The sequence below is a fragment of the Mobula birostris genome, chromosome 5 (assembly GCF_030028105.1).
Source record: "Mobula birostris isolate sMobBir1 chromosome 5, sMobBir1.hap1, whole genome shotgun sequence".
Classification (NCBI taxonomy): domain Eukaryota; kingdom Metazoa; phylum Chordata; class Chondrichthyes; order Myliobatiformes; family Myliobatidae; genus Mobula; species Mobula birostris.
Window position 1 is genome coordinate 98,730,805 of NC_092374.1, and position 15,665 is coordinate 98,746,469.

A 15,665-nucleotide genomic window follows, 5' to 3' on the forward strand; every position below is an offset into this window, starting at 1 on the left:
CACACTGTCCCATCACGCACTCCCAGGGTCAGACACAGAGTGAAGCTCTCCTCCACATCATCCCATCACACACTCCTGGGGTCAGACACAGAGTGAAGCTCTCCTCCACACTGTCCCATCACACACTCCTGGGGTCAGACACAGAGTGAAGCTCTCTCCACACTGTCCCATCACACACTCCTGGGGTCAGACACAGAGTGAAGCTCTCCTCCAGGGCTAGACATGCTGGTACAGGGAAGGGTGGTCCTGAAGTGGTCTAGGGTCTAGGATCCAGGATCACTCTCAGGATAAGGGGTTGGCCGTTTAGTTCTAAAGAGGAGGAATGGTCTCACCTAGAGCAGAGGTTGTGGAGACAGGATCCCTGTTCTTTCCAAAAAGATTAACAGGTGACTGGATCTATCACGACTGTGTGGACTTGGAGAGTGCGAGGATGGTTGTGATCCTGCAGCAGGCACGAGGGGCCAAATGGCATCCTTCCCCTTGATCTCTGACGTTCTGATCTCCCAATCCTCCCCCCTCTTATTCTTTTCCTTGCATAGCGCCCCTGGAACGAGGATCTCTGTTGTGGCCTTGTGAATCTCTGGCCCGTAGGAGCTGCCAGAGTCTCGCAGGACAGCACATTTCCTGTCCGTCCCCTCCGTCCTGTGGTTGCACTTCTGGTGACAGAAGTTGTGGTTCCCTCCCGCCCCGGCCAAGGCTCTTCTCACAGTCTCACTGCCCAGCACGTGTCAGTGGAAACCAGCCTCCACAGGCTCTGTCTACACCTCACTGCCTCAGTAAAGCAGCTGGCTTAATCAAAGACCTTCACCCACCCTGGACATCCCTCCCCCTGCCGCCCGATCGGGCAGAACGTGCAAGAGCCTGAAGCACATACCACCATGCTCAAGGGCAGCTCCTGTCTCATAGTAACCAGCAGGTTTTATTACTATGTGTGTGCACAGGTGGAGGGGCATTTGCTGGGGGGGGGGGTCGGGGGCAGATGTGTGTATATACTCACTCGTTCACTCACTCACCAGGGTAAGAAATCTGATGGCAGAGGTGAAGAAGCTGTTCCTGAATTGTTGAGTGTGTGCCTCCTTCCTGATGGTAACAATGAGAAGAGGGCATGTCCTGGGTGATGAGGGTTTTTATTGATGGACGCTGCCTTTTTAAGATGTGTGTATATACTCACTCGTTCACTCACTCACCAGGGTAAGAAATCTGATGGCAGAGGTGAAGAAGCTGTTCCTGAATTGTTGAGTGTGTGCCTCCTTCCTGATGGTAACAATGAGAAGAGGGCATGTCCTGGGTGATGAGGGTTTTTATTGATGGACGCTGCCTTTTTAAGGCACCGCTCCTTGAAGATGTCCTGGATGCTGGGGAGGCCAGCACCCGTGAAGTTGACTGACACACAAGTTTCTGCAGCTCAAGTCAAAATCCTGTGACATTCCCCTCATATTAGGGCCGAATGCGCCCCCACATTTTGCAGCTTATTGTTTACCGACACTGCACTTTCTCTGTAACGGTAACACTTGATTCAGCATTTGTTACTGTTTTCCCTTGTTCTACCTCAGTGCACTGTGTAATGATCTGATCTGTACGAACAGTGTGCAGGACAAGCTTTTCACTGTATCTCCGTACATGTGACAATAACGTTTAAGTCCTGATAGTCCTCACCATCCAGTCCCCGCCTCTGCCCTTTGTCTCAATTCCACTGCCCGCCGCCTCCCCATGTCGCTGCTGCCCTACCCAACGCCCACGTCACTGATGCCCACCCTCACCCCCTCCATGTCGCTGCTGTCAGTCCAGCCTACCCATCGCCCTGTGTCACTGCCGACACCCCCCTCACCCCCAGTGTTACTGCTGTCCTCCCCTGAGCCTGAGGAGGGGTGATATTTGATGGCTGGGAAGAGTGTGTGTGTGTGTGGTGGTTGGATGGGAGGAAGTGGCTGGACAGGGAGAGGATGTACGTGGTGGTTAGTCGGGGGGCGGGGGGGGGGGTGCATTTGGCAGTTGAGCCAAGGTGTAGTGAGTTGGTTTGGAAGGCGGGTGTACAGTGTTTGGGGTGTGCACAGTGGCTGGGAGGGTGAGGTTGGACAGGGAGGGGGTTGTGTGAAGGGGAGGGTGGTGGATATGGATAGCACCAATGTTTTGTTGAGCAGGGAAGGGATGATTGGATGGTCTGTGGGGGTGGGGTATGTTTTAGCTGAACGTGGAGGGGAGGAGGTGGTTCCACGAGGAGGAGCTGTACAGTGGCTGTGTGTAGTGCATCCAGCTGCAGCTCCTCGAAGTTCATGTTAGGGATCTGGACTAGCAGCTGGATGACCTTCGGCTTGTACGGGAGAGCGAGGGTCAGAGTTACAGGGAAATAGTCACCCTGAAGGAGATGAATAGCTGGTGACTGTCAGGAGAAATGGAAATGTGAAGAGGCAGTTAGTGCAGAGCACCCCTGTGGCCATTCCCCTGAGAAAACAAATATACTATTTTGGATACTTTTGTGGGGGATGACCTCCCAGGGGAATGCTACGGCGGGCATGAACGGGACACCCGGATGGTATGTTGCCTCCCAGGTTCCAGGGTCGGGGACATCTCGAATCCCGTCCACAACATTTTGGAGAGGGAGGGGGAGCAGCCAGATGTTGTGGTACATATTGGTACCAATGACATGGGAAGGAAAAGCAATGAGGTCCTGAAAAGACAATTTAGAGAACTAGGTAGGAATCTGAGAAGCAGGACCTCCAGGGTAGTAATTTCTGGATTGCTGCCCGTGCCACACGCCAGTGAGGGTAGAAACAGGGTGATTTGGCAGACAAATGTGTGGCTGAGAAGCTGGTGCAGGGGGCAGGGCTTCAGGTTCTTGGATCATTGGGATCCCTTCTGGGGGAGGGATGACCTGTACAAAAGTGACGGGTTGCACCTGAACCCGAGGGGGACCAATATTCTCATGGGTTAGAGCTATTGGGGAGGGTTTAAACTAATTTGGCAGCGGGGTGGGAGCCGGAGTGAAGGGACTCAGGATAGGACGGATGGTTAAAAAAAGCAAAGATCGCGTGCAGTCAGACTGTCAGGAAGGACAGGCAGATGATAGGATTTAATTGCAGCCAGCAGGGTGAGTATCAGTGCATTAGGGATGCAGAATCAAAAAGGGCAGCAAATGCAATACACGAAGTGGTGTATCAGAGTGTAAGAAATAAGGTGGATGATCTTGTTGCACTATTACAGATCGTCAGATATAGTATTGTGGCCATCACTGAATCACGGCTGAAGGCTGGTTGTAGTTGGGAGCGGAAGGTTACACGTTGTATCAGAGGGATAGGAAAGTAGGTATAAAGGGTGGTGTGGCTCTGCTGGTAAAGAATGGCATCAAATCAGTAGAAAGATGTGACGTGGGATCGGAAGATGGTGAATCCTTATGGGTTGAGTTCAGAAACTGCAAGGATAAAAGGATCCTGATGGCAGTTATATACAGACCTCCTAATAGTAGCTGGGATGTGAACCACAGATTACAACAGGAGGGGAAAGAAGGATCAGCCATGATTGAATGTCAGAGCAGACTTGATGGGCCAAATGGCCTAATTCTGCTCTGATATCTTCACAAGATCACAAGACAAAGGAGCAGAAGTAGGCCATTCGGCCCATCAAGTCTGCTGCGCAGCTCCCCCATGAGCTAAACTATTCACCCATCTAGTTCCAATTTCCGGCTTTTTCCCCATATCCCTTGATAATCTGACTAATTAGATACCTGTCAATCTCCTCCTTAAACACCCTGAATGATTGGGCCTCCACAGCTGTATGTGGCAACGAATTCCACAAATCTAGGACCCTCTGGCTAAATCTTATGGTCTTATGAAATATAACAGGCATGTCAAAAGGGCAATGTTGTGATAGTCATGGGAGATTTCAACATGCGAGTCAATTGGGGAAAATCAGGTTGGTAATGGATCTCCAGAGACAGTTTGTTGAATGCCTATGAGATGGCTCTTCAGGGCAGTGTGTCATTGAGCCTACCAGGGGATCAGCCATACTGGATTGGGTATTATGTAATGAAGCAGAGATGATTAGGGAGATTAAGGTAAAAGAACCCTTAGGAGGCAGTGATCACAATATGATTGAGTTCAACTTGAAATTTGATAGGGAGAAAGTAAAGTCTGATGTAGCAGTATTTCAGTGGAGTAAGGGAAATTACAGTGTATGAGAGAGGAGTTGGCCAAAGTAAATTGGAAGGAGATGCTGACAGGGATGACAATAGAATAGCAATTGTGTGCATTTCTGAGAAAAGTGAGGAAGGTGCAGGATAGATGTATTCCAAAAATGAAGAAATACTCAAATGCCAAAATTGTACAACCGTGACTGACAAAGGAAGTCAAAGCTAATGTGAAAGCAAAAGAGCACAGCAAAGCAAAAATTAGCAGGAAAATAGAGGATTGGGAAGCTTATAAAACCCTACAGAGAGCAACTAAAAGAATCATTGGGAGGGAAAAGATGAATAATATCAAAGTAGATAGTAAAAGCTTTTTCAAGTATGTAAAAAAAAGAGAGAAAGGAGTGATATCGAACTGCTGGAAATGAAGCCAGAGAAATAATAACAGGGGCCAAGGAGATGGCAGATGAACTAAATGTGTATTTTGCATCAGTCTTCGCTGTGGCAGACACCTGCAGTGTGCCAGGTGTTAAAGGGAGTAAGGGAAGAGAAGTGAGTACAGTTACTATTACAAGGGAGATGGTGCTCAAAAAGCTGAAGGACCTAAGGGTACATAAGTCATCCGGACCAGATGAACCGCACCCTAGGATTCTGAAAGAGATAGCGATAGAGATTGTGGAGGCATTAGTAATGATCTTTCAAAAATCATTGGGCTCTGGCATGGTGGCAGAGGACTGGAAATTGCAAATCTCACTCCACTCTTTAAGAAAGGAGGAAAACAGCAGAAAGGAAATTATAGACCTGTGAGCCTGACCTCAGTGGTTGGGGAGATGTTGAAGTCAATTGTTAAGGATGAGGTTATGGAGTACTTGGTGACACAGGACAAGATAGGACAGAGTCAGCATGGTTTCCTTAAAAGAAAATCTTGCCTGACAAACCTGTTGGAATTCTTTGAGGAGATTATACATAGGATAGATAAAAGGGATGCAGTGGAATTTGTATATTTGGACTTTCAGAAAGCCTTTGACAAGATGGCACACATGGGGCTGCTTACCAAGTTAAGAGCCCATGGTTTTGTAGGAGAGTTACTGGCATGGTTAGAGCATTGGCTAATTGGTAGGAGGCAGCGAGTGGGAATAAAAGGATCCTTTTCTGGTTGGCTGCCAGTGACCAGTGGTGTTCCGCAGGGGTCAGTGTTGCCACTGCTTTTTATGCTGTCCATCAATGATTCAGATGACGGAATAGATGGCTTTGTTGCTAGGTTTGCAGATGATATAAAAATTGTTGGAGGGGCAGGTTGTATTGAGGAAACAGGTAGGATGCAGAAGGACAGGCTAGGAGAATGGGCAAGAGAATGGCAAATGAAATACAATGTTGGAAAATACATGGTCAAGCACTTTGGTAGTAGAAATAAATGTGCAGGCTATTTTCTAAATGGAGAAAATCCAAAAATGTGAGATGCAAAGGGACTTGGGAGTCCTTGTGCAGAACACCCTAAAGGTTAACTTGAAGGTAGAGTCGCGGTGAGGAAGGCAAATGCCATGTTAGCATTCATTTCCAGAGATCCGGAATACAAGAGCAGGGAAGTGATGCTGAGGCTTTATAAGGCACTGGTGAGTCCTCACCTTGAGTATTGTGAACAGTTTTGGGCTCCTCATTTAAGAAAAGATGTGCTGGCATTGGAGAGGGTCCATAGGAGGTTCACAAGGATGATTACGGGAATGAAAGAGTTCTCATATGAGGAACATTTGATGGCTCTGGCTCTGTACTCACTAGAATTTAGAGGATAAGGGGGGGATCTCATTGAAACTTTTCAAATGTTGAAAGGCCTAGACAGAGTAGATGTGGAAAGGGTGATTCCAATGGTGAAGGAGTCTAGGACAAGAGGGCACAGCTTCAAGATAGAGGGTGTCCATTTAAAACAGATGTAGAGAAATTTCTTTAGCCAGAGGGTGATGAATTTGTGGAATTTGCTACCACAAGCAGCTGTGGAGGCCAGGTCATTGGGTGTATTTAAGGCAGAGCTTGATAGGTTCTTAATTGGACACGGCATCAAAGGTTACGGGGAGAATGCTGGGGAGTGGGGCTGAGGGGTAACAAGGATCAGCCAGGGTCTAATTCTGCTCCTCTGTCTTATGGTGTATGGTGTTATGAGGAGTGTTTCTCTCAGGAGGGAGGAGTGTGTAGTTTATGGATGGGGGAATTTGCACAGTGTTTGATCATCAGGCTGAATGAGAGGTGGGGTTCAGGATGACGATGCGGGTTGCCTCTGACTCTCAGTGGACCCTTTACTGCCCTGCTGCAGACCTATCGAAGAACAGGCTGTCGGAGGTCCCGGATGAGGTGTGCCTGTATGTATCTCTGGAGATTCTCAATCTCTACCACAACTGTGTGCGGACCATCCCTACCTCCATCACCAACCTCCAGTCACTCACCTACCTCAATGTCAGGTAAGCACCTCCTGTTACCCTGTGCCAGCTCCACCTCTTTCTCCCCCCCCCCCCCAGCAGAGAATCTTCCACAGCAAGGAAACAGGCCATTCAGCCCACAGGGTCTGTACTGGCCTTTACACTCCCCTCATTTCCATTACCATTGACTTCTGCCTACCACGCCATCCTCCCTAGAATAACTCTGTGTCCAGTTACCAGGTGATCCACTCATCATCGGTGTGCGTGAGGAGGCTGGAGCACCCACAAGAAACCCACACAGTCACAGAATGTACAAACTCCTTACAGAACAGAGAGCAGCAGGAATTGAGCAGGGGTCTTTAATATGAGGAAGGACAAACACCAGATGAACAAGGCTCTTCCTGTTGCCCCAGCTGTGCTGCTCATAGTCCTATTCTCCTCAGTCCAGTTTCCTCTGTACTCCACAGTAAACAATCCAAACACCATGTTACATTTATTATCGCAGTATGTATGCCAGATACAACCATGAGATTTGTCTACAAACAAGTAGCCAAAGCCTCCAATCTCCCCAAATATTCCTCCCTGCCGCAGCTTTCCAGACCTGCAAACGTCTTCTGCACCTGCTCCAGGGCGATCACATTGTGATGGTGTGGACGAGTGTATACATTAAAATTTGCACATATTACCAAGTGTGCAAGACACTAACTGCACTTTAGTGTCTGATGGTTCAAAGATTCAGAGTACATTTACTATGGAAGTATGTGTGCAGTATACAACCCTGAGATTCGCCTTCCTCACAGACAGCCACGGAACAAAGAAACCATCCAAAGGAAAATATCAACTTCACCTGCCTCCCCCACCCCACAAGCAAGAAAAAAAAACAATCGCACAAACAGCAACAGAATATAAAACACAAAATCTCTGGATTTTTTACATCCTTTTCAATTTGCCTAGAATCCTTTGAGGAAATACTTTTCACCTCCGCCCCATGCTTTATCCTCTCTGCTAGAGAAATGCATCTCCCATAATCACTCTCCCAAGCTTTCGTAATCTTTGCTAAATCTCCCATTGTTGCGAGGGAAGCAATGCTGGTAAACAGTGTCCGTGGCTACGCCCTGTCGAGCTGCTAAATCCCTCATCACCCTCTCCAGGGCTGTCAGCTGGTGGTGACAAAGCTGAGTGTTGTGTTGTACCTCAACAATCACCGCCTATCGTATCGTGTTACTTGTCCCACCCTCCCCCACACTTCCCTGCACAACGATTCCTGCATTGGGGGGGTTTCCAGGGTTCCTGTTCCCCATCACTGCCCAGTGACCCTGGAGTTAGAGAGAGGGAATCAGCCAGATTTCCTGCTTCCCATCACTGCCCGGTGACCCTGGGGTTAGAGAGAATCAGCCAGGGTTCCTGTTCCCCATCACTGCCCAGTAACCCTGGGGTGAGAAGGAATCAGCCATGTTTTCTGTTCCCCATCACTGCCCGGTGTCCTTGGGGTTAGAGAGAATCAGCCAGGGTTTCTATTCCCCATCACTGCCTGCTGACTCTGGGATTAGAGAGAATCGGCCAGGGTTCCTGATCCCCAACACTGCCTAGTGACTCTGGGGTTAGAGAAAATCGGCTAGGGTTCCTGATCCCCATCACTTCCCAGTGACCCTGGCCAATTCCTTCTCTCTAACCCCAGGGTCACCGGACAGTGATGGGGATCAGGAACCCTGGCTGATTTCCTCTAACCCCAGGGTCACCGGACAGTGATGGGGATCAGGAACTCTGGCTGATTACCTCTCTCTAACCCCGGGGTCACTGGGCAGTGATGAGGATCAGGAACCCTGGCTAATTCCCTCTCTCTAACCCCGGGGTCACCGGGCAGTGATGGGGAACAGGAACCCTGGCCGATTCTCTCTAACCCCAGGGTCACCGGGCAGTGATGGAGAACAGGAACCCTGGTTGATTCCCTCTAACCCCGGGGTCACTGGGCAGTGATAGGGATCAGGAACCTGGGGGTGAGAGAGAGGGAATCGACCAGTGTTCCTGTTCCCCATCACTGCCCAGTGACCCTGGGGTTAGAAAATCAGCCAGGGTTCCTGTACCCCATCACTGCCCAGTGACCCTGGGGTTAGAGAGAATCGGCCAGGGTTCCTGATCCCCATCACTGCCCAGTGACCCGGGAGTTAGACGGAATCAGCCAGGGTTCCTGATCCCCATCACTGCCCAGTGATCCTGGGGTTAGAGGGAATCGGCCATGTTTTCTGTTCTCCATCACTGCCCGGTGACCCTGGGGTCAGAGGGAATCGGCCATGGTTTCTGTTCTCCATCACTGCCCAGTGACCCTGGGGTTAGAGAGAGGTAATTGGCCAGGGTTCCTGATCCTCATCACTGCCCAGTGACCCTGGGGTTAGAGAGAATCAGGCAGGGTTTCTGTTCCCCATCACTGCCCAGTGACCCTGGGGGTAAGAGGGAATCGGCCAGGGTTCCTGTTCCCCATCACTGCCCAGTGACCCTGGGGTTAGAGAGAGGGAATCAGCCAGGGTTCCTGTTCCCCATCACTGCCTAGTGACCCTGGGGTTAGAGCGAATCGGCCAGGTTTTCTGTTCCCCATCACTGCCCAGTGTCCCTGGGATTAGAAGGAATCGGCCAGGGTTCCTGATGCCCATCACTGCCCAGTGACCCTGGGGTTAGAGGGAATCAGCCAGTGTTCCTGATTCTTGCCCTTTGATTTGTGAGTGTGGTAGGAATATTGTGGCATTCTCCCAATTCCAAACCCCAAGCAGTGAGGGGGTGGGGGCTGAGTGGGCAGAGTTGTGTTATTGGGGTCGGCCGGTTTATTCCTTCTGTGCTCCGTCCACAGTCGCTGTCAGCTCTGTGCCTTGCCCACGTACCTGTGCTGCTTACCCCTCAAGGTGCTCATCGCCAGCAACAACAAACTCTCCTCGCTGCCTACCGACATTGGCTGCTTCCGGCAGCTCAGGGAGCTGGTAAGTTCACCTTGTCTGTGGTCCCCTGGGGGAGGTGCTGCCATCTTTGCGTTGTGTCCCCAGCCTTGGTCAAACAGAGAGCAAATGGTGATGTGATGGCAGAGGGGAAGAAGCTGTTCCTAAAACATTGACTGTACCTTCCGGCTAGTTTGCCCCCTCTCCAGGTGGCATGTCCTGGGGTGATGAGGGTCCTCAGTGATGGATGCACTTCCTTGAGGCAATACCTTTTTGAAGATGTCCTTGATACTGGGGGTGGGGGTTGCGGGCGAGCTCATGATGGAACTGGCTGACTTTTCATCCCTCTGCAGCTTTTTCCAATCCTGTGCAATGATGCAGCAAGACCAAATGCTCTCCATGGTACAGCTGCAGAAACTTACTAGCCAGACCAAATCTCCTCCAACTCCTGACGAAGTACACCCACTGCTGTGTCTTCACGGTTGCACCAATATGCTTAGCCCATCGTCGGAGATGTCGACAGGCAGGAGCTTGAAGCTTTCCACTTCTGGTCCCACGATGAGGATTGGTGTGTGGTGCTTCAACTTTCCCTTCCTGAAGTCTGCCATCAGTTTCTTGGTCATACTGGGGTTGGGTGAGAGGTTGTTTGTTGTGACCCCCACCCCTGGGCTCACCACCTCATCCGTTCTCCAGATCACATCCCCTGAGTGAAGGTGGTCTTTGTCGGTGTAATAGACTTTACTCTCTTTCTCCCCCACCCCCACCACCGGCCCCAGGACGTGAGCTGTAACGAGATCCAGAGGCTCCCTCCGGAGATTGGAAACCTGGAGTCACTGCGGGACCTGAACGTAAGAAGGAACCAGCTGGACCGACTGCCAGAGGGTGAGTCACCATGCCAGCCATGCTCCACGCCCTTCCCCCCCCCAACCCCTCACATCCATGTACATTGCTTCCTTCACAGCACCCACCCCCCCCCCCCAAAGCGCATTGCCTTTGGAGGTGCAGGAGCAGCAGGCACCCCCTCCCCCAGCAGAGCCCATCCCAGAACCTCCCGTCGTGCCCACTGCAGAGATGCCACAGTGGCTCTGCTCCATTATACAGCTAGATCCCACTCCCTACAGTGACGGGAGAGGCAGGTCAGCCGAGTCACGGGTGATTGTTGGGTGTGATAATCCCCAGTGAGGTCCACCCCACAGCAGTGTTCCCGGGGACTGGACAGCCCTGATGAGGAATGCCTGAGGAGGTTCTCCCCTCCCCATGGTGTTTACCGACAGATATGAACCCACAACTCATGCCTCTGGCACCAGAGAGTTGTCCCAGGGTCTCTCTGGGATGGTGTGAGGCTGCACCCAGTCAGTGCCTGCATGATGTGGTGCGTGTGGGTGACAGCATATGGATCACACACAGACATAACCATATAACAATTACAGCATGGAAACAGGCCATCTCGGCCCTTCTAGTCCGTGCCGAACTCTTACTCTCACCTAGTCCCACCGACCTGCACTCAGCCCATAACCCTCCATTCCTTTCCTGTCCATATAGCTATCAAGAGGACCAGAACACAAAAGCATAGACAGAGAGACACCAAATCTCAGCTTCTGTGCCCCCAACTCTATGGGCTTATTGGCTTTGGAGTCGTTTTCCAGGACATGGAGGGTGAAGTTCTCGGGCCTGTCATCCAGACAGAGGTCCAGGGACATCAGATCTGTCTCTGGTCTAGAGTCCATGCATTGACCAGGTTGGCAGGAAAGCAGAACAAGTTGTGACAAACCGCTACAGGATCTTTGGCCCAGCTAGTCCGTGCCAAACTTTCTTTCTGCCTAGCTCATCCACATGTACCTGGAACATGGCTCTCCTATGCCTCCTATCCAAATGCCCTTAGGGTGGGGAGAGTTCACCCAGTGGGCACCAGTTTCCCACCCACAATCCATCGATGTGGATTTCACTCATACTGTTAGGAATCCCAGTGAGATAGGCTGGATCTGATGTCTCCCCCTCTCTCTTTTTCTCTCTCTCTCTCTCTCTCTCTCTCTCTCTCCATACAGAAATTGCAGAGCTGCCCCTTGTTCGACTTGATTTCTCCTGTAACAAGGTCACACACATTCCTGTGTGTTACCGACACCTTCGGCACCTGCAGACTATCTTACTAGACAACAACCCGTTACAGTCCCCACCTGCACAGGTAAACACTGCTGGGCTTCATGTGATATCTGTCACCGGTGTCTGACCCTGGGACTGTGAGATGGATGGTTTAGAGGGAGCTTTACTCTGTGTCTGACTCTGGGTGCGTGTGATGGGACAGTGTGGAGAGAGATTCACTCTGTGCCTGACCCCAGGAGTGTGTGATGGGACGGTGTGGAGGGAGCTTCACTCTGTGTCTGACCCCGGGAGTGTGTGATGGGACAGTGTCGAGGGAGCTTCACTCTGTGTCTGACCCCAGGAGTGTGTGATGGGACAGTGTGGAGAGAGATTCACTCTGTGTCTGACCCCGGGAGTGTGTGATGGGACAGTGTGGAGAGAGATTCACTCTGTGTCTGACCCCGGGAGTGTGTGATCGGACGGTGTGGAGGGAGCTTCACTCTGTGTCTGACCCCGGGAGTGTGTGATGGGACAGTGTGGAGGGAGCTTCACTCTGTGTCTGACCCCAGGAGTGTGTGATGGGAGTGTGGAGGGAGCTTCACTCTGTGTCTGACCCCAGGAGTGTGTGATGGGACAGCGTGGTAGGAGCTGTATTCTGTCTCTCCCCAGGAGAGTGTGGAGGGATGATGTGGTGGGAGCTGTGCTCTGTCTCAACCCTGGAGTGAGTTTTGGAGTCTTTATACTGAAGAATGCAGTACAATGTTCTGCTGACCTGTATCCACCCAGTCCACAACAGTGTAACCCTTCCCTCCTGCACAGCCCATAACCTTAGCCGTGGTTCTTAAATTCATGTGTCTGTTTCAGAATCTCTCTCTTGTATCAGGTTCTACCACCGTCTTTGGGAGAGCGTTCTATGACCTCACCAGCCTGTGTAAAACAAAACCAAAAAAAACCTTCATCTAGCATCTCTCCAAAATTCACCTTAAACAGATGTCCTCTGTTATTGGCCATCAGCACCCAGGAAGTCTCAGCCTGCCCACTACCTATGCCTCCTGTTGTTTTGTGCCTCTCTATCAATGCTCCCCTCATCTGCCTTCAAAGGCGGAGGTCCCTAGTCACTCATCCTTTCCTCATAGGACATGCTGTCTAATCCAGGCAGCATCCTGGTACATCTCCCCTGCACCCTCTCTAAAGCTTCACGTCCTTCCTGCAGTGACATGAACAGAACTGCATGCGATACTCCGTGTGGTCTAACAGGGTCTTATGGAGATGGAGCATTAGCTCACCGCTCCAGAGCTCAGTCCCCTGACTATGAAGGACAAAACTCCATACACCTTGGTCAACCTAGCAACCTGTAGCAATTTTGAAGGACCCGAAGATCCATCTATTCTTCCACACTAAGAATCTTGCCATTAACGTGTATTCTGCCATGTTGTAAAGCAGGAGGTTCCCACCCTGGGGTCTACGGACTTCTTGCATTATGATTTTGGTCCATGGATTAAAAAAGGTTGTGAACCGTTGCTCTAAAGTGAATCACTTCACGCTTTCCCAGAATTAACTCCATCTCTGCCCAGTTCTGCATCATGTCTATATCCTTTTTAAATCTATGTCAATTGTCCACACTATCCACAATTCCAACACTTGTATCAGCTGCAAACTTATCCCTCCCCCTTCCACTTCATCTGTCATTTATACAACTTACAAAGAGCAGTTGTCCCAGAACAGAGTGATCCCTGTGAAACACCACTGGTCACCGACCCCTCAGCAGAATACATTCTATCTTCTACCACCCTCTGCCTTCTGTGAACAAGTCAGTTCTGGATCCACACTGCCATGTTTCCCTGTGTGGGCACGTGGCCAAGTGGTTAAGGCGTTCGACTAGCGATCTGAAGGTCGTGAGTTCGAGACCCGGCCGAGGTAGAGTATTGTGTCCTTGAGCAAGGCCTTAACCACACATTGCTCTGCGACAACACTGGTGCCAAGCTGTATGGGTCCTAATGCCCTTCCCTTGGACAACATCGGTGTTGTGGAGAGGAGAGACTTGCAGCATGGGCAACTGCCGGTCTTCCATACAACCTTACCCAGGCCTGCACCCTGGAGAGTGAAGACTTCCCAGGCGCAGGTCCATGGTCTCGCAGGACTAACGGATGCCTACTATGTTTCCCTGCATCCCCTGCCTCACGACTTTCTAGATAAGCCTATATGGGGACCTTGTCCAATGCCTTACCATGACACCACTTGACATTAATTTGTTTTATCACCTTCTAGAAAAATCAGGCTTCAGAGGCATGACCTGCCCCTCACAAAGCCATGTCGACTATCCCTAATCAGACAATGCTTCTCCAAATGCTCATAAAACCCGTTTCTAAGAATCCTCTCCAATAGTTTACCTATAAGATTCACTAGTCTATGATTCCAAAGAATCTCCCTGTAATCTTTCTTAAACAAAGGAACATCATTTTCCACCCTACAGTCCTCTGGTGCTATTCCTGTGGGCAATGAGGAAGCAAAGATCATTACCCAAAGTGCAGCAATCTCTTCCCTCACTTCCCACAGTATCATGTCCAGACCCAGGGACTTAACTAGTCCTAGTCCTGATGAAGGGTCTTGGCCTAAAACATCAACTGTTTACTGTTTTCCATAGATACTGCCTGGCCTGCTGTGTTCTTCCAGCATTTTGTGTGTGTTACTTTGATTTCCAGTACCTGCAGATTTTCCCTTGTTTGTGACTTCCCTATCCTAATGTTTTCTCAAAAATTCTAACACATTCTCTTAACGCTGCTATCTTCCAGCATATCAGTTTGTTCTATGCTGACCTGACATTCATCGGAGTCCCTCTCGCTGGTAGGAAAGTACTGAAGCAAAGTATTCATCAAGGACCTCCACTTCCTTCTGCATCTCCCATTTCCTTTTTATCCCCAGTCAATCCTACCTTGACTCTGGTCATCATCCTGTTCTTTGTATGTGCGTGCATGTGTGTAGAACACCTTGAGACTTTTTTTAATCTTACCTACCAAGACATTCTCGTGCCCCTTCTAGTCCATTCTTCAGCTCCTTCCTGGCTACCTTGTAACAATAGATCCCCGACTAATCCTTGCTTCCTAAACCTTAAATATGTTTTGTTTTCCTCTTGAGCAGTTCTTGCCAGCCATAGTTCTTTCACCCCAGCATCCTTTCCCTGCCTCAAAGGGACAAACCTATCCAGAACACCCCCGTGCAAGTGCTCCCTAAGCAAGCTCCACGTCTCTGTCATACATTTCCCTGAGCACATCTTTTTACAGTTAACACTGCCAATGTCCTGCCCAACAGCATCATAATTTACCCCTCGCCCCAGTTAAGTACTTCCCCGTGCCTCCTGCTCCTATCCCTGTCCAAGGCTACGCTGAATGTGAGGCAACTGCAGACACTCTACTGAGGTCCTGCTTTCAGCTTCATAGCTGCGTCCCTATATTGTCTGTTCAGGACCTCATCCCTTTTCCTATCTATGTCGTTGTACCAGTATGAATCACAACTTCTATCTGCTAACCCTCACCCTTTAGAATGCTGTGGTCCTGACCCTGGCAACTGGCAGGCAACATTCTCTCTGGAGTCTCTATCACATCCACAGACTCTCCTCTTGTCTGTTCCTGTAACTACTGAATCCCTTTCACCACCACTCCCCCTCTTCTCCCCACTTCTTTTCTGAGCCAGATTCAGTGCCTGAGACCTGGTCGTGGTGACTTTCCGCTGGTAGGCCATCTCCCCCCAACAGTATCCAAAGCGTTATACCTGTTATCGAGGGGAACAGCCACAGAGGTACTTGTCACTGTTTGCCTATTCCCTTTTCCCTCTCTCGGCGGTCACCCAGCTACCCGTCTCCTGCAGCCCAAGTGTGACTGCTCCCCTTGTAAGTCACACAAAATGCTGGAGGAACTCAGCAGGTCTGGCAGCATCTATGGAGGGGAATGAACAGTTAACAGTTCAGGCTAAGCCTGATGAACTGTTCATTCCCCTCCATAGGTGCTGCCTGACCTGTTGAGTTCCTCCAGCATAATGTGTGTGTTGTTCAAGGCTTCCAACATTTGCCAAATCTCTTGTCTTTATTATTATCCCTTGTAAGTTAATGTTGTGTGTAAAACTCTGATGCCTTTTCAG

General features: G+C 50.1%; 1 protein-coding gene across 1 annotated transcript in view; it reads left to right on the forward strand.

Moving 5' to 3' along the window:
- Positions 1–15,665, forward strand: part of LOC140198389 (leucine-rich repeat and calponin homology domain-containing protein 4-like) — a 68,689-nt gene that overhangs the window by 25,576 nt on the left and 27,448 nt on the right. Inside the window, exons 2-5 of the mRNA XM_072259485.1 lie at positions 6,426–6,570; positions 9,371–9,497; positions 10,229–10,334; positions 11,498–11,671. Of these exons, the coding sequence (XP_072115586.1) occupies positions 6,426–6,570; positions 9,371–9,497; positions 10,229–10,334; positions 11,498–11,671 (552 nt within the window). The remainder of the gene's footprint in view (positions 1–6,425; positions 6,571–9,370; positions 9,498–10,228; positions 10,335–11,497; positions 11,672–15,665) is intronic.